A 25,815-nucleotide genomic window follows, 5' to 3' on the forward strand; every position below is an offset into this window, starting at 1 on the left:
TTTGTTTTTGTAAATTTTCTTACTGCGGGAAAAATAAATATCATTATTTGATGTGGTTTACCATTTGAACATAATAAATTCAAGCAATGTATCAGCAGTGACTCAAGCATTCCATTCCAATACAATATTTTAATTGACATGATAAAACAATAAAGCATATGTACAGAAGTGTTCATTGGACGCTGTTAGCAAGCTTGCACCATCATTGCAGAAACCATGCCGTCAAAGGCCCTAGAAAAGGACAAAATAATGTAAGTGGGGTTGATAGTAATTCTGAATGGTTTTTGACTTCATAATGTCCAAGCAGCAGCTTAACTGTCTGTAATGCAAAGTCACTTACTTTGACTGGATTGGATCTCCGGGAATGTAAAAAGGATTACACATCACATCAGTGAAAGAGTTGTGTAACTTTCTGAACATCTGCAGAAAGAGATTAAATGGATAATCCACAGAATCAGAAAAACCTACAACTAAATATTTCAGGGAAAGGCACAATTGTGGATAGAGTGAAATATTGCTAAACCATTACGTACACTTCGAATTTCATTATCCCGTAGAGATGTATTTGAGGAGTCCACCACTATGACAAACTTCACCTTGGAATTTGTCACATAACCATATCTGGTATCAAGTCAAGGATTGTGATTTTTCAGTTATACACAGGAAATTATGTTGAATTCCTCAAGCTCTCACTGTCCATGCATGTGCTCATACTCAACAAACCAGCTTATGTATTATAACTGGGGTGCACTACAACCATCATACCTATGCTTAACCATACTTGAAAACAACAAAGAAGAATTCATGAGCATTTCACTGGGGTTGTCAACTGGGCACCTTCCTTCATTAATGTTTTGTTTAATAATTAGGCCCACAACACATCCAGAAGGCTCAACAGTGGTGTCTGGTATCCCAGACCCACTGCCCTCCATGCTCATGAATGGTTAGGACACATGCCACTACCAGGCAACAGCAGATACACCCTAAGATGCACCTCAACAAGAACTCGCATATCAGTATCACAGATCATTCACCACCCCAAGTAATCTGCAAGCGCCTCAGCCACAACCTGTGGCTTCCATTTACAGCAGCCAAACAACTCCTTCAAAGCTCCTTTGAATAACTGTCCTCGAAAACCAAAATCCTACAGAAGTGTTGTGGTTGATTTAGCCACAAAGCCTCTAACACCTATCTCCACTGGTCTTGTGTGTTTCTTTTACCAACCTCGCTTTCCCTACCAGTACCGCATACTTTAGCTTCTTCCTTTCAAAGAAAGGAATCACATCACATCTTCAGGAATCGTTAAAGAAGCATTATGCAACAATTGTACTTCAGGATTAGGGTTAGGATAAGCAGTTTTACCTTAAAATAACAGCTTGAAAAAAATTGGGGTGCTACAATGACTTTTAATATGTAGAATCGCCACCGTGCCATTGCCACACCAGGGTCCATAGACTTATTACTGCTAAATGTAGGATTGTCTGGAGCCGCCCGGCTTTTTACTGTCTGCCAAACTAGTAAGAAGTTTATTTGCCGTCTTGCTTTGTCTTTTGTTGCACTTGCTTGATGTTTGACTGTGTTAGGACAGTTGTTGACTAACTGTTAAGCCCCGCCACTTTGCCCCATTTGCCAGTACGGTTTGTGCATGCTTGGTCTCCACTTTTCTGCCGCTCTCACACAAAATAATTTCTACTATCCCTGTCATTAACCAGCAAAGAGTTTATTTTCAACTTGTTTATTCTCAAACACACCAATGATTTTAAAACTTGATTATGTCTCCATGAGTAGTGATCCTGGGTCAAACTAGTTTTACAACCAGACAGAAAATGTTTTAATGAGCCAACAACACCCATACATAACTTCCAGCTTCCATCTACACCCACCCACACAAGTTGAGAAGTGTGTAAACCATATCATAGTATAGTTATGTATGTGCCTACCATGCTACTATGTTCCCAACATCCAGAAAATCCTGGTATTCCTGCATAGAAATATTTATCAGGCTTTTAGCCTTCAAATAAAAGACCCACCTCCTTGCTACTACAGTAAAGAGCTGTCATTCCACATAAAGATGACTGACAGGTTGAAATTGGCCTATGGTCTTGGCGGTGTTCTCCTTCAATGAAAATACCACCTGCTCAACGCCACATCTTCGGATCGGTTCCCTTTTTCCATATCACCATAACATTCCATAGATACTTGAAAATATCAAGCCTCTAATTGTCAGGCTGTATTTGTTGAAGGTACTCCTCCTGGTCCTTTTTTTCTACTCTCAAACCTCCTGTTTTCTCTTGAGTAAATAAAGACTTTACACACTTTGACATGTATAAGACAGAGTACATTTTTTAACTGATGCTAAATATGGCTCACTCATAAACATTGTAAACAATCAACATGTCAAATGCATTATATGGCCACTGGGCTCGCTGAACGCATTTTCCCATTTTCGAAGGTGGCAACTCAGAAAGCCTGTTCACACCTGGCATTAACATGCGTCTTGGGTGATCCGATCACACCTGTACAGCTCCAAGTACGTCAGTTCACAAATGGCGTCTCCACATATGCCTTGAGTGACCACTTGTGATGGGATCTCAAATCCTCACTCTATATGCAAACAAACATGTACCTACATCATTCCTTTTTGCAAAGGTCAAATGCACAAGGGGGCACTGTGCCCTTCATTTTCACTGTGCCCCCTCACTTTTTAAAAACAAAACTCAAATAGTTTTTGTAATGATATGGAAACATATCTCTACTTTTTTGTTGTTGTTGCCATGCATACTAACATAACAATGAAACATGAAGATCAACTAAAAAAACTGGGGGAAAAGCACATTACAGTCCCATCACCCTGGGCCCAATGTAGTCAGGCCATAGACTCAACTCCATTATCTCCCAGTTTAAAATCAAACTTTGCACGGCACTAATCTTTATATAGGCAATCTACGCTTCTGTTTACTGAATAAAGGCTGGTGTTGTGATTGTCTGATGTTAAAGCACTCTGATGCTTAAATTAAATTTGGATTACTGCTAACCTTAGTTTTGTTCTTGACACAAAACTTAAGTCTTGCTTAGCACAAACTGGCTTCTTATCTACGGTCAGTTTTTTAAATCTTATTTATTTATTTTTTACAAACGGGCAACTATAAGGCACAAGACATAACAGCAGTCACTTGTGAATGAGTTGGCGAGTTAGTGTCCGCTAGGAATGTAAAAAGACAGCTTCACATCTGAACATAAAGCTGTCCATGCTGATCGGATTACCCAAGATGCATGTAAATGTCAGGTCTGAACAGGGCCAAATATGAATTTAACGTGATCTGTGAATTGCATGCAGGGTTTGGTTAAAGGATACACCTTGTAGTCCTCCGTGGGGTACAACAATCCCAGGTAAAGTTCTCTCTGGTCTGCCAGGGCTTTGCCCACTGATGATATTTTCTCCTCTACTACATCCAAGGACGTATGTACAGTGTAATGGAACTTCAGCTCATTCTGTGTAGGAACGCTGCGAATGTACAAAGGGTAGTTCTGCAAAAAGAAAATAAGTGTCAGATGCATGCTAGTTTATTGTCCTTTATAGTGTGACAGATTTACTTGTCTACTCCGGCTGCTGCATTTGGCAAAAGATGAGGACATCGTATAACAAAATAGGTACGGAACTCCGTAGCGATAAGATTGGAGCTATTGCTACGGATCCGTGTCAATAGTAACCGAGGTGTCTACCATATATGGCTTTCATATACGGTTGTGACACGAACTGGTTAAAGCAACCGGTACTCTAGCAATTTTGACTGAAAGAGAGTAAAATACATAATACCAATGTCCTAATCACACGATGGGCTATAGTAACATACTGAACAATATTAGTTATGGGTAGCCAACAACCGTGTGTAACGATTCAACGACGTTGACTAACGGTGTTAGCATTGTGTAGAACTTATGAAAGCAAAAATTGCATAGCAAACTATCCCACTCACATATATCATCCTCATCACCATCAAGTTGTATGCCCAAGACATAGAAACCAAAAGCAATTTGCAGTCAAGTTTGCACCAACTAGCATGAAAGCTTACGCTTCTATGAGCTAGTTGTTTACAAACGCTAGCTAGCATTACCGTAAAGCTAACCCAGACACACTGAAAACACTAATAATAGCTTCAGCTAGAATCAATAAGGATATGACGGTGAATATCACAACACGGCCTACGTTCTAAATAATACACACAGCTTGAAATCATGTCCCAACGTTTTCTAAAGCATATTTTTTACCTCCTTTGCAATGACAGCAATGCAGACCGCCATGATGGAACTGAACTCGTCGTAGTCACGTGATACACATAGGAAGCAGAGACACGTCATGTGACTTTTAATTTACGCGATAACTTTTTATCTGTACTTCTGTATGCTTCTATTCATCTCCGCATGGAAATATATATTATATACCTTCTAGTAACAATATCGTGTCAAAAGGAATGAGTTCTGTCACCAGGATACAGTTGGTGTGTAACAATTTAAGATTGATGAGCCTAAAATGCCAAGAACATCGGAAGTATAATTTGTTTCATTGAAGTCGCATGACTGGAGAAGGGTGATATTACAAATGTTTACCACTTCCTCAAACCTTGGCATGTGACGCCTCCACCTATAAGTCCGAGTTGCAATGGATGCGGCGCGCATTCATATCTTCACATCTCTCTTTGGTTTAGTATATTCTCTCTGGACCGGGGATGACCTCAGTGCGTCGCCTCCAAACATTATCATCATGCTCATGGATGATGTAAGCTTTTACATTTTCATTATTGATGTTAAGTTCTTAAGTTTAAGTTTTCTGCAACAGAGTTCAGGAAGACATATCAGAAAAGTATAGAAACCATTTAAGAGCAAAAGATTTGCCACGTTATCCTGTTTACTTCAGAAGACAGGAAAAAAGTTATCCAGTGAATGTAAAGTTGGGACCACTCACTAGCTAAATCAACCTCCTGTGGCGGCGTAGTGTGTGAGACGTGACATTAAAATGAAGTACTCTGTTTCAGATGGGATGGGGTGACCTAGGTGTATTTGGGCAGCCCTCGAAAGAGACCCCCAACCTCGATAGAATGGCTTCCGAGGGGATGCTGTTCCCTAACTTCTACACTGCTAACCCACTCTGCTCTCCATGTAAGTTATGTGGTCAAGGGCAGTTCATTCTTCCCCTGCTGTTTTGGCAAGTAGGCCTACTTGTGGTTCCAGACCTTTGTATCCCTCTGAAATGGCTCTGCCCACACCTACACCACAGTCTGTTGGTTTGTATCACCTACTAGCTTAACTCCAGTGTGTGCTGTAAATCCATTAATCTGGTTCTTTTCTGATATCACTTGAATTTATTTTTTGCAGAATTATTATAATTGCACTTTAGTGGCGACCTATATAAATACCACACTTTTAGAATAAATATGACTTTTGATCTAAAGTCTCATATGATCTAGTTTCTTATCATTATATCAACATCATATAGAGAGAACTGTTGTGGTAATATCTCAGGACTGTTGTTTCCAATTGCCCTCTTTTCAGTTGATTTGACATGGAATCATAATGGGAGGTGATTGGGGTAGAGACTCGTGGTTTTAAAATCTGTCAGCAACTTTGCATGCATAAATCATATGAGACTGAGTGTGGTGGGGTGATAGGATGAGAATAACTCATTATGTAAATATGGATAATGCACAATTGGAATATGCTAATTGAGCCTAATTTAAAAATTTGAATAAACTTGCTGTGCACAAAGAGATCTATCATTAGCCGACTTTCCTCTTGCCTAATTAATATTTAAGCAAATAAAGATTTGATGAGAGGTTAATCTCATATGAGCACAGCCAGGGAGGGCTGTGGAGGAGTGGCAACACAATACCTAGCTCTTTGTGTTTACACCGCGGAGACGGTATTATGGAGCTCTGTTGCTGAACATAAATTACCATTTCCACTAATGCCAGAGATGCTTGTAGGCTTGCTAATCACAACATCCAGGTTGAGTTTCTTTGTTTGAATTCCACAATGCCATTATTTTCTCCCAGTTAAATATTAATGCCAAAGAATGACTTACTTTACATTTTTTCTCAGCTTCCATTTATATTCAAAGGAACAAATAGCACAGAGCCGACATAGATTAAAAAGCTTCTTGAATAGAATAGCAACACAATTTTTTTCAGAAGCAAGTTCACAGACATTGAATTAGTCCATAACTCAGCACTGTTTCAATTTTCAACATACCCAATGTTTATAATACATTTTTAGCTTTTTTATTTGTCATTTTGATTTATTTAGAGACTTTTGATCTTGATTGTTAACATTTAAGTTTACATTTGCATTTGGCCATTTAGCAGACACTTTTATCCAAAGCGACATACAGCGACGTTTGAACCTCTACTTAATGTAGTATGTATATGTCTGTGTATGTGGTTAACTCAGGGATTTTGTGTTTGTATCCCCATAGCCAGAGCAGCACTATTGACTGGAAGGCTACCTGTCAGGAATGGATTCTACACCACAAATGCCCATGCAAGGAATGGTAGGAACTGCCTTCTGTGGTCCCAGTCAGTCTGCTGTAATAAATGCATTATTTGTAGTTGACTCTCCTAAACACGTACTTTCAGTACGGAGACTGACAATCTGGATGTGCTTCACACAGCGTACACGCCTCAGGAGATAGTTGGGGGAATCTCAAAGGAAGAAATTCTCCTGCCAGAGATGCTGAAAAAAAAGGGCTACGTTAGCAAAATTGTTGGCAAGTGGTAAGTAATTTATTTCCTCTTTCTGTTGATGCTAGTTGAATTGAATGTTTGTATGTTTGCTGTTGTCTGTTGCTGGATGGGTTTTTCTGAAGTTTATTTTGTTTGTTTTCCGTCATCAATGTTATTACCGTCTCTGTTGATGACATCGTTGCTCTCTCTTTGATTGACATACGTCTCCAGGCACCTTGGTCACCGGACAGGCCATCTGCCTTTGGAGCATGGGTTTGACCAGTGGTTTGGTGCACCTGACTGCCACTTCGGTCCCTACGATGGCATCAGCAGGCCTAACGTCCCAGTCTACAACAACTCAGAGATGATCGGAAGGTATAGTAATTACACATCCATGTACCCAGAATAAAAACCGCGGCCAAGCAAAGACACATCCACCCATTCCCTTTCCGGCGTTTTGGCTGGCTCTTCCTCAGGGCCGATACCTGCCTCTACCAGCTGTGCTTGTGTATCCCATTTTCCGCCTGTTTGTTTCCCCTCTGAAACAGCCATATGTGCATCAGGGGTCATTGGTGCTGGCAGGCGGGCAATTTTTGTGCTTAGCTGTGGATTAAATCAGCGTGGCGTACCTGAGCCTGGACAGACGCACACGCGTGCACCCAGGAGACGGCAGGTTGGCGTCGGCAGCGTGTTTGGACACCTGGAACAGCCAGAGCAGAAAGTAGAGAGAGAGGGGGGGGGGGGGGGGAAGAGGGAGAGAAACGGCTTTCCGTGTCTTCTCTTCTGCTGCACGCTTCGGCACCATTTCACAACAGTTTCTCTTACTCTTCTGAGACTTTGCAGCAAAAAAAAAAAAAGCTGGCTTCCCCAAGGCATTGTCTGGAACAATGTTCCTTCTTTTTTTCTTTTCCAAGGTCTGTCAATTCAGGAGGAAGCCGTTTTTCTTTGTCTGAAGGGTTGTTGGATGCTGGAATTTGAGGCATTAAAGAATGCATCTTCTTTTTTCCCCCCAGGTATTATGAAGAATTCCAGATTAACCGGAAAACTGGTGAATCAAACCTTACGCAGATCTACCTGCAGGTCAGTGGCAGAGGTATCAGTGTGATAAGGCTGCATTTTTAGATGTAGGGCTCCTTCTGTCATTGATACGGAGAAGCCTGGGGATGGCTATGATGGAGGTTCTTATCAGCTGTGTCTCTTTCTATCTTCCTCTCACTCTCTCTTTCTCTCTTTCCTTCAGGAAGGGCTGGGCTTCATCTTCACCCAAGCATCAGCGCGACGGCCCTTCTTTCTGTACTGGGCTCCAGATGCTACCCACGCGCCAGTGTACGCCTCAAAGGACTTCCTTGGGAAAAGCCAGAGGGGACGGTGAGAGATAAGAACATGCGCACTTTACCCAATTAGAGTATTAACAACCTTTGTTATTAGTAAGTTAGACGTAGCAAAGAAATGGAAGAAGGGCCCGCAGAAGGCCACACAGATGGCCACACAGAGCCTCTGTAAAAGCTCTTCAGAGAATCACAGGGAGAGCTCGTTTTATCACCTTGGGCCGGGGTAACCCCTGGGGGTCTGGTTGGTTGGCATCTGTGCAGGTGCAGCGTAGGGCCAGTGATGAAGGAGCCCTGTTAAGTGGAGTGGTAGGGATGAAAGGTGGGGGTGAGGGTGGGGGTGACCGGCTGAAAGCAGGTGCATTTGCATGAGCTGAGAGATGCTCAGTGCGAATATTTTCCCTGTTGCTGGGTTTCCCATCATGGAGATAAATTTCACTGGATTCCCAGTATGCCCCCCGCCCCTCCGGAATGGGTCAGATAATATTAATATGAACACAGGCTACTCTTGCCTTCCACGATGAGGCTTTAACTATGAGCCACGTTGTTAATTAAGCACGCCAGAGAAATGTCCTTCTCCCATGGAGGGCTGTGAGGAGGAGACTAAGCTGCTAGTCTCGCCTACCATCACTTAGCATTCCTCTCAAGGCCTCAGGGCGCACGGGCCCCGCTTAGCAGACGTTCCCTCAGAATGCCAAATGAGGTTTGTGTTGACAGTGAAATAGATCAGCTCGGAGAGGTATTAGCCAGGTGCTGGAGACCGGCTGGGAGGGCAAGAGTGTCTTGCTTCTTGCTTTCAGTGTTTCTCTGTCCCTCTGTCTGTTGCTTTCTACTGCCATACCTCTACAGTTGTAAATGAAAAGACATTGTGTCAGATGTGTGACAGGTGTATGACAGGATGATAGCACTGGCAGAATTAACAGGGACAAGTGGTGGTTGACAGGGAGACTGAGCACAACACAGCACACAAGCGATGTGGATGTCCCTGGTGCTGGTCTGAGGTGTTGATTCCTGTCTTCCTTTCCTGTGCTCTGTAGCTATGGGGATGCCGTGATGGAGCTGGATTACAGCGTGGGGCAGATCCTGGCCTGGCTCAGCACCCTCGGCATCGACAAGAACACCTTTGTCTTCTTCACCTCAGACAACGGGGCTGCAGTCATGTCCGGACCCATGCAGAGTACGGCAGTGTCATAGCTACTTGGCCAAGGCCTAAATATTACTAGTGGATTTATTTGAACCCCTTATGTACGCTGTCTTCAATGAGCCATGTCCTCTCTATTTGTCTCTCTCTCTCTCTCTCTCTCTCTCTCCCTGTATTTTCAGGTGGCAGTAATGGACCTTTCCTCTGTGGGAAGGAGACCACGTTTGAGGGTGGCATGAGGGAGCCGGCCATTGCCCGGTGGCCTGGACACATCCCCGCTGGCATGGTAAGGATGTGTCCCACTCCTCTTCCTCATCCTTTCCTCCTAGTCCGTGCCAAGATGAAACGGTGTGTCTTCGCCGTGGGTGTCTCGACACCCGTTAGCTCTAAAGCTCCCACCCCTGGCTCCCCGTAGTGTGAGCACCAGCGGCTTGGCACGAGGAAGAAAAACTAAGAGGGCTCGTGCTCTGTCTGAGAGCTGCCGCTGATTACTGTCGGTTAATTCCAGTAATCCCACCTCCACACACACACACACACACACACAGACACCACACTTTAATTGCTTTGTGGGTACGTATCAGTGCTAATTGCTTCATCAGGTACTTAAAGGCAGTGGATTCTCAGTGGATGCGGGTTGACAACGAAGATTCACTGCCGAGGTGGTGCAACAAGAGGGATTGAATACCTGTGGGCACATCGGTGTGTGTGGCGGCTTGTGTATGTGTGCGTGTGTGAACATGTGTTTGATATCTGTCTGCATGTGTGGGTTGTAGATCAGGGGTTTATTGGAGTGTTAGTTATATTGCATTTGTAACTGCCTGGTTCCACTGATCTGTACAGGATGCACCACTACTTCAAAACAGATACTCTGGCATCATTGAAGTCCCTTATCCCCCCTCTCTCCTTACCCGTATGCTTCCTCCTTTCCCTCACCATCTCCCCTCTCTCAGGCTGTCTTCCTTTCTCTCTGACTCTTTCTCTCCTCTTCTCTCTCTCTTCCAGTTTGCTATCTTCACTCTTCATTTCACTCTCCCTCCTTCCTTCCTTCCATCCCTCCTTCCTTCTCTCTCTTTCTCTCTCTCTCTCTCTCCTTCCTCCATCCCCGATCTGCTCCAGCCCCTGTGTTCCATAAATGACTTTTAATTGTGTCAGGGGCAGCTGTGAGAGGGTGGCTGTGGGGTGTGGTGTGCGCCGAGCTACGGGGGCTGGCAGGCAGGCAGAAGCTCCCGTCGGTGTGCTGCTGCGCGGTACGGCACGCTTAAGCCCGGCCCCCGGCTCCTATCTGAGGGGTGTGCAGGGGCCTGATAGCGCGCTGGAGTGGTGAGGGAGAGGGGCGGCGGGCGGATCGGGAGGGAAAAGCGTCTTAAACGGCTAATCTGTTTGTGTGTTTGCTGAGGTTGGATTGAGCTGTAATGAGGGCTCTGTATCTGGATATGCCAGGCGTGTGGGATAAAGGACGATGGGAGGGAGGCGGGAGGGGGGCATTAAAAAAAACTGAGAAGAGGAAAGGAAGAGAGAGAGAGAAAAATGGAAGAGAGAGAGAGGGGACATTTTGGGGTGGTGGAGGAGCTGGCATTGCCCGTTGTGTTATATATATATATATATATAATATACACACACACACACAAACACTCCTATGCCAGCTGTAGGCCTCTACCACCTGCTGCCCTGGTTAGGTAGTAGAGGAATGGGCAGAGGATGAATGGATTCAACAGGGAGCTGAGTGTGGAGGGGGGAGCAGTGTGGCTCCGATGTTAAATACAGTTTGACTCAATCACTGGCTCTAGCTGTAAGGACTCTCCAGCCTCAGTCTTCTTCATCTGAACCCCCATTTTTGTTATACAGTCTTACAAGAATGACTGGGGCAACGTATTGATTCTTTTTAGCCGTTTGTTTGTGTGTGTGAAGAAGAGAGAGAGAGAGAGAGAGAGAGAGAGAGACAGAGATTAGGCCTGCTGTGTGTCCACATAAATGGCCCTGTTCAGCTAAGACTAGATCTGAGAGAGTCTTAAGGAATCAATGGCACTGTAAATCAGAGTGGCAGGTCTTGTTTTCTTGCACCCATGATGCTCTTGGATGAGTGTTCAAACTTGAATTCCAGACCTGCCATTGATCCACACTAGGGATTGTCTCCTCATGCCGTCTTATGCAGGAGCCTTTATGAGCCGTGCCAGAACATCTTTGCTGTTCAAAAAAGGAATTTGTCATTGAATCCAAATCGAGAGAGAGGGGGAAAGAGAGGAAGAGAGAGTGAGAGATGTGTCAGTGAAAGAAGAGGTAAAGAGGGAACGGAGAGATCAGGGGGAGGCATTCAGCATTCCTGCAGTGGTGAAAAGGAATGGAGGATGGAGGAATTGTGAGGGGGGTTGGGGAGTGTGTGTGTGTGTGTGGGAGGGGGGGGGGGGGGGGTTGGAAGGGTCCCATCCCCCTGCACAAACACACATGCATGCAATAAAAAGCCTCCGTCACAATCCCTTTTGTTGTGTTTTATCAGCAGTGAGACACAGAGCCCAAGTGCATTAGACAGGGATAGCAGGTCTGCAGGCTTAGATAACTACCAGCAGGATTAAGCCAAAGACAGAGAGACCCAGACAGAGAAGGAGTGAGAGAGAAATAGAGTGAGTGAAGGATAAAGGAGAGGAAAATTAAGGGAACGGAGTGAGAAAGGAGCAGGAGCGAAAGAAATTGCAATAAAATGAAACTGAATGGGAGATGAAGAAACAGGCTGTTTGGAATGAGTCAACTTTTGAAAACGGAAAAACTGCAACTTTATGTTTACTCTAGTGGTACAGAATATAGGCTGCTGTTGAATCACATGCATTGGGATTAGGTTATCGTGCCCTATGGTTTCTCCTCTTTCCCTTCTCCCACAGATTTATGTATTTCTGAGCGCATTCGTCATCACAGTTGAACTCCGAATTGGTTGATAATAGAGAGTTGCACCACAACCAACTCTCTGACTGGTAATGCTAGTGGTTGGTTGGAGGGGAGGAGCGAGATTGGGTTTGCTGTGTGTGTGTGTGTGTGTGTGTGTGTGTGTGTGTGTGTGTGTGTGTGTGTGTGTGTGTGTGTGTGTGTGTGTGTGTGTGTGTGTGTGTGTGTCTGCACGCGCGGGCGGGCGATAGGGAGTGGGGAGGCGGGAGGCAGCTGCTCTGGGCTGATAGTGCTATCTGATGGTGAAGGCTGCCGTCTCCCCTCAAAGCAGCGCTCAGGAAGAGAATGGAACAGAAGATCAAGGATGACAGCGAGTGGGGATGGGGTGGAGGACGGGAGGGAGACGGGAGAGAGAAAGAGGAAATGGTATTTTATCTGGAAATAGTTCAAAGTTTATAAATAAAATAAAGCTTTTTTGCAAAGGGACTGGGAAAGAGAGATAAAACTGCAGCTCCCAGCTGCACTGTCCCATCTCCCTTCTCCCTCCCTCCCTCCCTCCTTACATTCTCCATCCCTCTCTCTCTCTCTCTCACTCTCACTCACTCCATCACCCTCTCTTTGCCTTGCCTCATCCCTCACTCACTCTCTCTCCTTCCTTTACCTCCTAATTTACAGAGACATTTGTGCGCTACATTGTGAACCTGTGTGGGTAGATTAGAAGCAGAGAGAGTGGAGTGGAGGAAGACTAGAGCATCTCTGGGCAGCTGAACAGGCCTTTCTCCTCCCAAGACTGCTGACTGGGTCTGCAGCATCCGCCTGCACCAGGCCAACTATTGTCCTGTCACATCTAGTTTCATGCATGGAGCGAGATCCCTTTGCTTGTGTGTGCGTGGGTGTTAGTGTGTGTGAGTGTGTGTGTGTGTGTGTGTGTGTGTGTGTGTGTGTGTGTGTGTGTGTGTGTGTGTGTGAGTGTCTGTGCGCGTGCGTGTCTGTGCGCGTGTGTGTGTGTGCGTGTGTGTCTGTGTGTGTCTGTGTGTGTGTGTGTGTGTGTGTGTCTGTGTGTGTGTGTGTGTCTGTGTGTGTCTGTGTGTGTGTGTGTGTCTGTGTGTGTCTGTGTGTCTGTGTGTGTGTGTGTGTGTGTGTGTGTGTGTCTGTGTGTGTGTGTGTGTCTGTGTGTGTCTGTGTGTCTGTGTGTGTGTGTGTGTGTGTGTGTGTGTGTGTGTGTGCGTGCGTGCCACAGCTTAAGCGCTTGTGAGTCACAGCGTTCTAAGCAGGCTGCTCTTCTCTCCACTGTCCTCCTCTAATCTCTCTCCCTTTAAAGATTTGCCTCCCTCTCTCTTTTTTCTGAGGGCGTCTAATGTTAGCCTACTCTGCATTGTGAATGTGTCGTGCCACAGATCTGGCAAACTGATAGTGTCCTTTCAGTGTGTGAAGTGCCAACTTTCCAACTGGAAATCAATTAGGCAGCTTTTCAAGTTCCCTCTAAGAGAGAGGATTGCATCTCTCTCTCTCTCTCACTCTCTCATTCTCTCTCTCTCTCTCTCTCTCTCTCTTCCTCTCTTAGGTGAGTCATCAGCTGGGTAGTGTAATGGATCTGTTCACCACCAGCCTTGCTCTGGCTGGCCTGGCAGCTCCGGACGACCGGGTGGTTGACGGACTCGATCTGCGGCCCGTCCTCTTCAACAACTCCCTCATCGACAGGTGAGCCGATCCCTCCTTGCCTTCTTACTGTGAGCTACCCCCCCCCCCCCCCCCCCCACACACACACACACACAGACACACAAACCAGCAGGCTTTGACCTTCACACAAACTGGAGAAAAAAAATCCCATGCCGTGCCCCCCAACCATTAACAACATTCCCATAATGCATTAGCGCAGCCCCAGAGCACAAGGCTGGGCCCTTCACACAGCCGCTTCCCTGCTATGCTCTCTCTCCACACTGCTCTTTTAAAGTTCACCACGTGGCTGTGAAGAGATGGATTCACTCTCCGCTCAAGCAAAGCACCACACACACACACACACACACACACACAACCACTGCAGGGGACCTCTGGCTTGAAGGGTAGCAGGGGGTTGGTGTGTGGATGAGGGTGTGAGTGTGTGAGTGTGTGAGTGTGAGTGTGTGTGTGTGTGTGTGTGTGTGTGTGTGTGTGTGTGTGTGAATGTGTGGATGAGGGTGTGAGTGCGTGTGGCTTGGTGGTGGGGGGGCTGGGGTGGACCACCCTGGTCGATGAGGTGTTCCACAGAGCACGTAATGGGATGATCCATGGCAGTCAGCGGGGCTGGCAGGCTGTCCGGCGGAGCCCCTGGGTAACTTTATCGGAGAAGTCCAGCAGTCACCAAATCCTCTTTCACACATGCCCACAGGCCCATCTTCTATTACCGTGGCAACGAGATGATGGCTGTGCGGGTGGGGCCCTACAAGGCGCACTATTGGACGTGGAGCAACTCATGGGAGGAGTTTAATCAGGTCAGTGTGTTTTTTTTCAGTGGTGAAGATGTCATGTTTTTTTTCCATTTTTCACTGTTATTTTCCCCTGCGCCCCCATCAGCCCAGTGATGACGGTGCCGTGGTTGAGGGGGTGGCAGTAGTAGTGTTAGGCCTCATCATCCTCCCATGTCCTTTAACTGGTGGCAGGTGAAGCTGGGCATAAAGTGGCCTACAACCCCTCCCTCTCTCTCTTTCCGGGTCTTATTTTTTATTTAAACATTTGACACCACACACACACACACACAAACACACATGCACACCCAGCTCGCAGATCCACCCGTTTTCTTCATATTATGTTGTGACTACAGCTGGTCGTAACATAAAAGTGGTTGCTTGTCCGGGAAAGGATTGGGTTTTTTTTTCGGAAACAAGCGTGGATGACATTGTTCATTTGTGAGTTTTTATCCAATATTCGCAGTGCAGTGTCTCAGCTAGGTCAAAAGATCCTTCTGGGTCATTCCATGCCCACTCGACCGTCTTCGATTTGGCTGAAAAAAATCAAGGTTGATCATACACTTGTTAATAGGTATAGTCCAAAATATTAGCTCTCTACTCCAGATAGTTTTGTCACAAATAGATGTTTAAGGGGGTTGGGTGCCTGTACTTTAGATGCTTTTTTAGCAGCGTTTTCTGAAGAGCCATTTCGAGTGGGAGCCATTGTCCCATTTGGCATGGAATGACCCTTCTATATAACACTGATGTATTATTTCGCTGTTTATATTGAATATTAAAGACTCTCGTCAGGGATGCGTTTTCGAACAGAATGAGAACAACTTCTTGTGAGTTTGCGTTTAATGAACCCCAAGCCTCTTTCGACGTTTAAAGGTGCTGACTGTTACTACATCATACATTTAATTCTCGTGGAAAAAACTCCACCTGGCTTCACAGGGCCATAATATTAAGCTTCACTGTGGGCTTTTCCTTAACAAATACCAAGCAGCCTTCATCAATCATTGGTAATGTAATGCCCAGTGAATTGCTCTCAGCCAAATTCTCCTGGCTGGGCTCATTCTGGGAAGTGCTTGTTCTTCCAGTCCTCCACCTGTGCCCTCTTAAGAAAACATGCTCTGGTCTTCCTTTCTTTCTCTCTCCCTCCCCTCCCCTCCCCTCCCCTCTCCTCTCCTCTCCTCTCCTCTCCTTTCCTTTCCTCTCCTCTCCTCTCCTCTCCTCTCCTCTGCCCTTCTCATGTAAGCCCCCCACCCCACCCCCCAATCGCTGGCCTTCGTGTGCTCCTGGTGCTCCTGAGTTTGTTTTATGCCCCATCGGTCGCTTAAATTGCTCTCTCCTGAAGGGCCGCAGAATCAATAGGAGCCTCCTTTATCAGCTCATGTGAACTGGAGTGGAACTCAACAAATAATGGCGTCTGATTGCCTGTGAGCTGCCTATCGATTGAGCGAGCGGCGAGGTCGAGCGCACATCAGGCGGCTCCGGGGAAGAAAGGAGAGGAATGACACAGAGGAAGAGAGAGGGAGAGAGGGAGAGAGAGAGAGAGAGAGAGAGAGAGATGGAGCATACATGGATGCTTGCTTTGATGCTTTTGCTTGGTTTTTGGTTCTGCATCAGTGTCAGCTTAAAGAGCAGGTGACAAATTTGTTTCAGTAGTTAGTAAGAGTTTTAGTAATTAACCTGTCAGTCTACAGTATGCCTGACACTTCATTATAATTCATCGAATTCATTACAGTTCTTTATCATGCTGTTCTCAGTTCCTGCATGAGACAAACGTAATATACCTCATACAGGAGAGGTACCATTGTCATATGTTTATGTTGTTGATCTTGTTTTGCCCGGCAGTAAAGAAAAGCGAGGATGTTTCCCATTAAGCTGAGGTGAAATTACTGGCTTAATGGCTCTGGTCGCCATGGTGCCATTTCTCTGAGCGCCTGTGTGCTTCAGTGAGATGTGAAATGAGAAATTTCACAGGGGGATAAGTGTGTTGCATCCAGCACTCATCTCTGGCCTAGGCTTTACCACGGCACCATTATAATGTGCAAATATTCTATTGCACCGAATTTCATCTGTCTATCAAGACCGAAGGAATTGCTTTTAGCTCCCTTCAATTACCAGTCCTTGGTCATAAGTGAGGAAAGGAAGGGCTATGCTTTGAATAGCAGGAGTGTGTGTTTGTGTGTGTGTGTGTGGGGGGGGGGGGTCCAGACAGAGTGCTCCCTGAGTTTACTTGGTGGTGCTGAGTTGAGCCCCCCTACCATGCATGTAAAGTACCATGGGTGATGATGACCAAAGTGCTGTTAAAGTATAATTCATTTATTCGTTCATTCTTTCATTACACATTTGGTCACTGCAGGTGTTTGGTTGTTTAAAGTCCAAGTAGATTCTTAGTGATTCTACACACACACACACTCACACACACACACACACACACACACACACACACACACACACACAGAGACTGCACCTTGAACTGATGACCAGTTGCCTCACCGTAATGATAGGGTGTCATGTCATGTCCAGGCTTTTCTAAGGCTTGAGATGGTGTCTCTGCTGTGTTTTGAAAGTGCTACTTTGCTCCATTATTAATCAGCTTCTGCAGGCTGTTCCCCCTCTTGAATACAAACCAAGATGCTGTGTGTGAATCCGGTGGGTATTCGGGATACTTTATGCCTCCATGATCAGAGAGGGTAGAAGAGAGGGGAAACTTCAGAGAACTGTGTGCCGGGGTCCATGGAATATCAGCTGTGTGGGTGTGTGTGTGGGTGTGTATGCACGTGTGTGTGTGTGAACATGTTTGTGAAGTCCCAGAGGAAAGTAAGTGCAGAGTCTTCCAGATGAATGCCCTCCCTCTCCTCAAGGGCATCCTGTGGAGAGGAACAGGGTTCTGGGCTTTGACCCAAGACCTGAAGAACCCCCCCCCCCCCCCCCCCCCACGTGCAGTCATAAACAAGAACACAAGAAAATACACACATACCCACACATGAACACATACTCTACCTCATTTTCACCCTTGTGTACACAGACCTCACAAACACACACACACACACACACACACACACACACACACACACACACACACACACACACGCACACAAACACAGACACACACATAGAACCACATACATACGTTTATGTGTTGATTGGAATGCTGTCACTGACATAAATTCTGTGCACTCAAAGTTACTGTAACTTCCTCAAGCATTTTCTGTCCACTTGTTTGTTTGTTTTCTTCTTGTAGTGTTTTATTTGAACTTTGTCAGCATCAGCAAAAGTAAGGCAATGACTTTGCCCAGACTTGCTACAAGGGTTTTCTTGTTGCTTTGCTGTCTTTATTGTTGAGTGGTGAATTCCAACTCTTGAATGATCGCCCCTTGAATGAACAAACTTGTGATCTCTCACGCACTTGCAGGGCATAAACTTCTGTCCTGGGGAAGAGGTGGCTGGTGTCACCACACACACCCAGGAGGAGCACACCATGCAGCCTCTCATCTTCCACCTAGGACGGGACCCAGGGGAGAAATATCCAATCAGGTAAGGGATCTCTTTCCCCATTGTGGATAGGTTCCAGATGAAACAGGTGAGCTGTAGGATGTACGAATCAGGATGTAACTGTAAGCATGATTGCAGGTGATGGGCTGTGAGTTAGAACTCACAGGGGGTAGAAAGAGTACAGTAGAAAGCTCTTGGTTTTGTTGGAACTGATGCAGCCAACAAAAACATTAGATTAGATATTTAAAAAGATAACAGATACAAAAAATGAATGAACATTCAAGTACATTGAAATCTAGTGAAGTTCTTCTACAGGCAGAAACGAGAGGAGAGAGAACTGTACAGTGGGGTGAAGGGAGGGAGGTGTGTGTGTGTGTGTGTGTGTAGGGAGGGGTGAGGATAAAAGAGAAGTGTGTGTGTTAGGGGGAGGGGGCAGCAGGATGTCGGAGGACCGAATCGATGCGATCAATACTGATCCAGTTCTCCAGAGGAGAAGCAGTGAGGGCCATGAGATCGACCGGGCTGGCGACGGAGCAGCTGATTAAACACTGCGCTTTGTGATTGCAAACAGCGCCTTAAAAGATCACTATCTCGCCAGCCCGCGACTCCGACTCCGCTGCAGGTTCAAATCGGCAGACAAATTAGCCTGATAGAAGTGGAGGGCCGACTGAAAGAGCCAGAACAAGAGAGTGTGCTGTTTAATGGACTCTGCACATTCAGAGCAGAACAGACGGGGACACGAGACGAAGAGACATTGTCAAGTCATCCCTGCCAAAGACTGACTTGTCAATACACGCAATCATTTCTAAACTGATCTAATGACTGAGTCCATATGTCTGTCATGCTGTCTCCATTGCTTGCCACAGGAAAGTTCACTGAGAGTGCAGAGGAATAATAGAAAAAAGAGAAATATCTCACTCTATAGAATCTCCCCTCCATTGTTTGTACTTGGCTTTCTTCTCGTTGTCCTCTCTCTCTCTCTCTCTTCAAAGAGAGATACACTTATTAAACATTAATGTTGTTTTTGATCTCTTCATCCCCTGTTTTCTTTTCATTGCTTGGTTGGATTCCAGTCTTTGAAATGGGAGGGGAGGGAGGAGACAAGAGAGAAATCAATAACTGTATTGAATGCATTCGAGGCTCTTTGGCTGCAGTTCAATGACTGTAAGATAGAACGTCACAGCTGGATGCTGCCACTACACCCCTCATCTGTACGCACACTGTGACATATAGGTATTTCTGTGTGTGTGTGTGTGTGTGTGTGTGTGTGTGTGTGTGTGTGTGTGTGTGTGTGTGTGTGTGTGTATTGAAGATCTGTAACAAAAAAAAAGGTTTCAGGCAATGATGGAATGGTCAATCTGGCCATCCCCTTTTCCTCCTTCTGCCCACCCATCCTTGTATCCCCCTCCTTTCCCTTTCCCTCTCTCCCTCTCTCTCCCTCTCTTTCTCTCTTTTTCTCTCTCTCTCCCCTGTTCTTTCTCTCTCTCTCTCTCTCTCTCTCTCTCTGTCCTTGAGATGGTTTCCTTTCATTCACCACCTGCACCCCCACCCCTCCTCTGCCAGGTGCTTGGTGCGCTGTCCCCAGCACTGGGCAGCCAGCCACTGGCGTTGTGCTCCTTGGCCACTCATTCATCTCTGTCTGCACCTTAAAAGCCACTTAAGATGATGTAGGATCTGTGGGTGCACACACACTGGCCCCAGCCGCTCTGGCAGTCCCTCTGACCACAGAAACAGGTCCTATACACACACACACACACACACACACACACACACACACACACACAGACACACACACACACACACACATTCCCTCTCTCTCGCTCTCTCTTTCTTTCTGTAAGAAGGTGTGTGTGTGTGTGTGTGTGTGTGTGTGTGTGTGTGTGTGTGTGTGTGTGTGTATGACACACATTTCAGCTAAGAGTGGTTGACCAAAACCTTATAGACAATCTCAATTGTTTTGAAAGATGAAGATGTGCTCTTATGGTTGACCTTTAAGATGAATGGATTGTGATTGTTTCTGTGTCACCATGGACAGTTAGAGAGTGGAAGGGGTCATAAGGGTCATTCACCTCTGGCGGGGCCACACACACACAGCACACACACACACACACACACAGCACACAGCACACAGCAAAAAGCACACACAGCACACACACACACACAGCACACAGTCAACCTCATATATCATACCTTTTTACACAACAGTGCAGGTTTCAATGAAGTACAAACTCCTCTGTATCTGATTTATGAAACTGTTGAATGTTTTAAGTGCAACAGTCAAGTTTGCTTCGGTTTGCAGGCCCATGCATAAGCTCACCACTCACTCACTAACATACAGTACACGTTCCCCCCAAATTAGTGTTGCAATCCCAGTTCAGTAAAATCAAAGCTTTAAGTGGGCTGTAGTGACCAAGGTGAGTATGTTAGAGGAATGACTTTGAGAATAGAAGGGAAAGGTAGAGGCTGAGGAGAAATGTACCCTTGGGTAGCCTCAGACGGTGAAGAATTGCTGAAATGTTTTATTTGAGAACATTTCTTCTTATCAACTGAACAATACAAAAAAAAATTATGTGAAGTAACAAGATATTTTCTGTTCCAAAACGTGTGTTATCTTGAATGCTTACTTATTTCTGGCAACAGTAGACTAAAAGTTTGTTGTTTATTGTATTCTGAGTGAAAATGTAAGGAACTTTAGATTGTGGATGTTGCGGCAGTAGACAGTGAAGCAGTACCTGAGAGTTATGTTCTGCGTTTTTTTGACCCATCTTGTGAATATGAGGATGAGGGTGACTTTAGGACAGATAGATCCTTGGGCTTAATTTTAGCATTTTGTGAAATGTACATTTATACATAAGCAACAATATGAGGTTAATTGTATAACTGTACTTGGCATTTATTTAAAAATATTTGAAATATGTATTTATTTATATGTATGTATGTATGTATGTATGTATGTATGTATGTGTATGTGTATGTGTATGTGTATGTGTATGTGTATGTGTATGTGTATGTGTATGTGTATGTGTATGTGTATGTGTATGTGTATGTGTATGTGTATGTATATGAATAGGATGAGTAGGCTTATTAGTTGAAAACAATAGTAAATGTAGATGCTACGTATAGGCCTACAAGTAATCACATGTATAACAGGACAGTCAGGAATGTATTGTGAGAAGAAGAAAAATGCAGCGGCTGTCATGATTAGATGTCTTTCATGAAAATATCTGTGGGGTCATGGAGTATATCTTGCATATGGGCATAGCCTTGAGGTTTAATGAGAGCCCATGATTGCCTGCTAGAATCTCAAGCATTCACCTATTCATGCTTACTAGTCAATAGACCATTTGATTTGCTAACATAGCGAAATATTGGGAAATTATGACTCATTTATTGGACAATATTTTAATTGAATGACCAATCCGGTGCATAATTATGTTTGATGAGGGCGGTGACTATTGTTATTTGTATTATTAATACTAATATTATTAATACTTCAATAATTTTTCTTCATTCTTCTACTTCATAATTTGGAATACTACTGTAATGGATGATGATGGTGAAATAATTAGTATTTCAAGCATTTTTCAAGAATTTAGTATTCTGTAATAAACTTTGCATTAAGCACTATGTTTTAACAGTCTCATGAAAGACAAGGGCTGGATATTTTTGCTTAGATATTTTAAAATCTCTCATTCAGCTTCACATGAGGGCTGACTTTTTTCCAAAGGAGATATTTGTCCCCGATTACATGGCAGACATTTGCACTAAATGTCCATTATGCCTGTTTTTTTGGTTTTACTAAACGGCATAGCGGCACGGCTGACCTGTGTGTTTATCCCTTAAAGCCAAACTTTTGAAGTGCACCCCAGAAGACCATCAGCAGAGTTGATCACCACCCGTCTTACTGTATTTCCATTGTCAGTGTGACGAGCACTCTAGCGCACAAGCCCCAGTGAGTAGCACAGTAGCCGGTCTCAGCCCACTTTGGCCTCATCTGCTGCCAACGAGCACTTCAGCTCCCCAATCAATAAGCCCACCCTCCCACCCCCCAATTTCCCAATCTTCAAACAGGGGAATGGAGGACGGTGCATGGGATAGGAAGGGCTCAAATACTTAATTGTTTTCCAACCCAATCTTGCCCTTCCTGCAAAGTCTGTGTGTGTGTGTGTGTGTGTGTGTCTGTGTGTGTCTGTGTGTGTCTGTGTGTGTCTGTGTCTGTGTTTGTGTTTGTGTCTGTGTTTGTGTCTGTGTGTGCACGCGCGCATGCGTTGGCCAGTGTATCTGATCTTTTTTTCACATCCATCTGTCTTTTTGTCTGTGCCTCCCCCTGTGCATGCTACTCAATCCATGTGATACTTGTACATTGTATCATTTTAAGCGCAGCAGCACAGCAGCCATTGCACTTCAGTGTGTATAATTACTGATGTGAATCTCACATGTGCGATAAAAGGATTTTATAAATTTGTACTTTGCAGTCAGAACCACATTGCTTCATGAAGAGTCATAACATGTGTGTGAGTGTGTGCGAGTGCCGGGACGAGCTGACTATCAGGGGTAATGCATCTCTAATCAGTATGGTGACACACCTGAGCAATGCTGCTCCCCCCTCGGGTGTCATGCATTATAAATCAAAAGCATTCATTTGCATTTGGTTTTATTCTAATCCCTATCCTCCCTCTTTGTTTTCCACAGTTGCACATGTGAAGCTAGTTTATAGTCATGATAATGACTATGCTTTGCTGACAATGGATTTTTCATTGTTTGTAAGTGGCCAGCCATATAAATATACATGCTATTGTTAATTATTGAGTAATGGCTCAGGGTTGAGGGCGTACAAAGTGCAGAAAGCATGTACCCTACCCACCCATCAGCAAAACCCTTTGTTCAGTGTTTGTATGTGGAACTAGATGTTTCAAAGCTGTCAGTGGTTTAATTCTGTGTTTGAGATGAAGGTGGCACTTACTAATGCACTGTAGTTGAGTAACTACTCACTCGTTGTGCCAAGCTTTACTTATGCAGCAAATACTGCTAGGTGAAGTAAAGGGAAAAACTTTGATCGCTGTTCTAGGCAGAGGAAATCGAATCAATTCAATCATTTTCAGTCAAAAATTGAAGAAGTTTGTGCAGTCTTTTTTGTGTGTAGTTCAAACAGAACAGTTATTTGGTAGCAGTGATAGCAGTGTTGTGTTGGTGAATGAGGAGAGTGTGTGCAGGGAGGAGGGGGTAAGGGTGCTGTGGTGGGAGTGGGGGAGGCAGGGGGAGGCACGGGGAGCAGGTGCCTGACTGTGGTGGAAGCCCAGCAGCCCCTCAGGAAAGTGGTACTCAGGAGAGGGAGTGGGAGGTGTGAGCTGGACAGGGCCTGAGGTTATCACACTAATTGACACTTCACCTCACACTGGTGCTCACACACACACACACACACACATATATATATATATATATATACAAAGTAATCCTCCCCTTGGGACCAATCAGAGAGCCAGCCAAGAGACAGAGTGGGCCAGAGGGAGTGTACAGACACAGGTGCTTCGTGTGACCACATTATGGGGGTAATTGCAGTAGTAATATTTGGCTAGCTGTGTATGTGTGTGCATGGGGGGGGGGGGGGGGGGGGGAGTCCATACTGACCCTACAGGTTCTTTTGAGGACAGCGTTCCTTTGAAAGGCTTAAACCCTGGTGATTTCCGCACTGATTATAATGATGTGCTTGCCTGTTCCGCTGTGTCCAATAAAAATAATTGAGAGGAAAAGGAGGGGGAGACATAAACAATTCTATTGAGATTCACCCTCAGGGCATGTTATGCATGTGTTCGGGGGGAGTGGGGGGGTCGGGCGTTGTTATATGATAATGATTTGGGGGTCACAAAGTAAGTATGCCAATAATACATTACTGAACAAACATTTTGTGTCCATCTATGTTTGAATTCAGTTGATTTAAGTGTTTTCAACATCTTAACTCCATGTGGCATTGTCATTTTAAATTCTGAATAACCACGTCTGAATAAAGTACTAACCATGACTTGACTGTATGGCTGCTTCAGAAGCTGATTTGCTTCATTTCCTTATATTGAGTTGCTGAGATTACAATGATGGGTATGTTCTGTTCTTGTGTGTGTGTGTGTGTGTGTGTGTGTGTGTGTGTGTGTGTGTGTGTGTGTGTGTGTGTGTGTGTGTGTGTGTGTGTGTGTGTGTGTGTGTGTGTGTGTGTGTGTGTGTGTGTGTGTGTCAGTGTTCTGAGCAGGGAGTACCAGGTTGTTTTGAAACACATTAGCCCAGTGGTAGAAGAACACAAGATGAAGTTGGTGCCTGGCCAGCCTCAGCTCAACATGTGTGACTTGGCTGTCATGGTAAGGATAGAAGAAATAAGTTGTTTGCACTGTTTAGGGAATAGAGAAATACTAAGACTTTTAAAGTAATGTGTGCAACCAACCTCAACTTCTGTCTTGGTATACACTGTTAAAACCAGGTAATAGGCTATAAACAGGTTTGTGGGTACAGCAATGAAGAAATGCACTAATGCAGTTCTCTTGTTTTTCAATCATATCAGTGTTGGAAAGCATTAATATCCCTGCTCATCCAAATTCTGTAGGCCTTGATGAAAAATCAAAGTTGTGTAAAAGATGAATTTTAATGCAGTTAGATTAGGAAATATGCACCCTGTTTTCTATAAAATTCATGAGCTGTTTGTGAACCACCTCTTTGTTCAGGGTCATTTTTTATTCTTATACATTGCTATTGTGGCAGAAAAGACCAAGAATGCCAGACCTTCTCTACTTTTTATGTAACAATAGCGCCCCCAAGTGTATGTGAAATAAAATGACAATTCATCTTATCCCATAGAACTGGTCTCCTCCTGGGTGTAAGAAGCTGGGGAAGTGCCTGACGCCCCCTAAGTCACAGCCTTGGAAGTGTGTTTGGCCACACTGATCCAGGATCTGCCTACACATGTCTTTGGCAATGCCTCTTGATGGTGTCGTTTGTTTCTTAGACAGACATTCCAGCCTCCTCTTGGTTGCCTGTTTTATGACAGTCCCGACAGCAAGCGATTTTTTTATTGTTTGTTTAAATGTGGCTACCATCATTGAAAAGAGGTGTAACAGTATGTGAAGGGACATCTGTGTACATTAGTATAAGGATGTTTACTTCTCTTGGTGAGTGGGGAATTGCTGTATGGCACTGCAACAAACTAGTAAATGTGTCTGTTTAGTGTATGTCACTCCATTCTTGCTAATAATTTCTATCAACATTTTTTTTTTTACAAATGTATGAGTTGAGCTAAATAATAAAAACTTAATAAGAATAATGCATTTGCATCCAAGAATGTACTTAACTTCTATATGCCACACAATTAAAGATGTACTCTGAGGTGACAGGGGGTGAACATGTTCAGCATCACACTGTGCTGTAAGGGACATGGATATGCAGAGTTGCTGACTAATATTAAATGTATGTTTAATGATTAATTGGATACTGGAGTAAATATTTGGCCAGTATTTATGTATACTGGGGGGGGGGCTTATTGGGAGACCTAATTTGGTATGGAATGTACTTCTACATAGTACACTTGTATGTATTTATAGATTAACCTTATTCAAAACTATTGCAAACAGAACATTTTAGATGTCTCTGTCAAATGTAGCCTACCTGTTGTGAGAATTAGGCTACGATAATAACATAATGGACCAGATAGATCTTCTAATACCAAATACTTTTAGGCAAATTCGCAAATTGCTCCGAATGTCACGTCGCCCGTCAAAAAAAACGTAGTGGCTCGGACCAAGCCCAGCCACTCAATATGGGGCTTAAGGAGCACATAAGGAAGGAAG

At 44.6% G+C, this 25,815-nt stretch overlaps 2 protein-coding genes across 2 annotated transcripts; one reads left to right on the plus strand and one right to left on the minus strand.

The window, feature by feature from the left end:
• Positions 1-109: 109 nt before the first annotated feature.
• Positions 110-4,346, minus strand: trappc2l (trafficking protein particle complex subunit 2L). The gene is made up of 5 exons (XM_080843269.1): positions 4,270-4,346; positions 3,356-3,528; positions 534-621; positions 341-420; positions 110-231 (listed from the first exon to the last, which is right to left on the minus strand). Exons 1-5 carry the CDS (start codon positions 4,300-4,302, stop codon positions 186-188), a joined length of 420 nt encoding a protein of 139 aa, XP_080699395.1. The 5' UTR covers positions 4,303-4,346; the 3' UTR covers positions 110-185.
• A 258-nt stretch (positions 4,347-4,604) lies between these two features.
• Positions 4,605-24,998, plus strand: galns (galactosamine (N-acetyl)-6-sulfatase). Its single transcript, XM_080843084.1, has 14 exons — positions 4,605-4,777; positions 5,034-5,157; positions 6,470-6,544; positions 6,665-6,767; positions 6,948-7,091; positions 7,730-7,796; positions 7,957-8,084; positions 9,082-9,221; positions 9,368-9,471; positions 13,624-13,760; positions 14,428-14,530; positions 17,910-18,031; positions 24,219-24,336; positions 24,830-24,998. Exons 1-14 carry the CDS (start codon positions 4,661-4,663, stop codon positions 24,914-24,916), a joined length of 1,569 nt encoding a protein of 522 aa, XP_080699210.1. The 5' UTR covers positions 4,605-4,660; the 3' UTR covers positions 24,917-24,998.
• The last annotated feature ends 817 nt before the right edge of the window (positions 24,999-25,815 follow it).

The sequence above is a fragment of the Sprattus sprattus genome, assembly GCF_963457725.1.
Source record: "Sprattus sprattus genome assembly, chromosome: 8".
Lineage (NCBI taxonomy): Eukaryota > Metazoa > Chordata > Actinopteri > Clupeiformes > Clupeidae > Sprattus > Sprattus sprattus.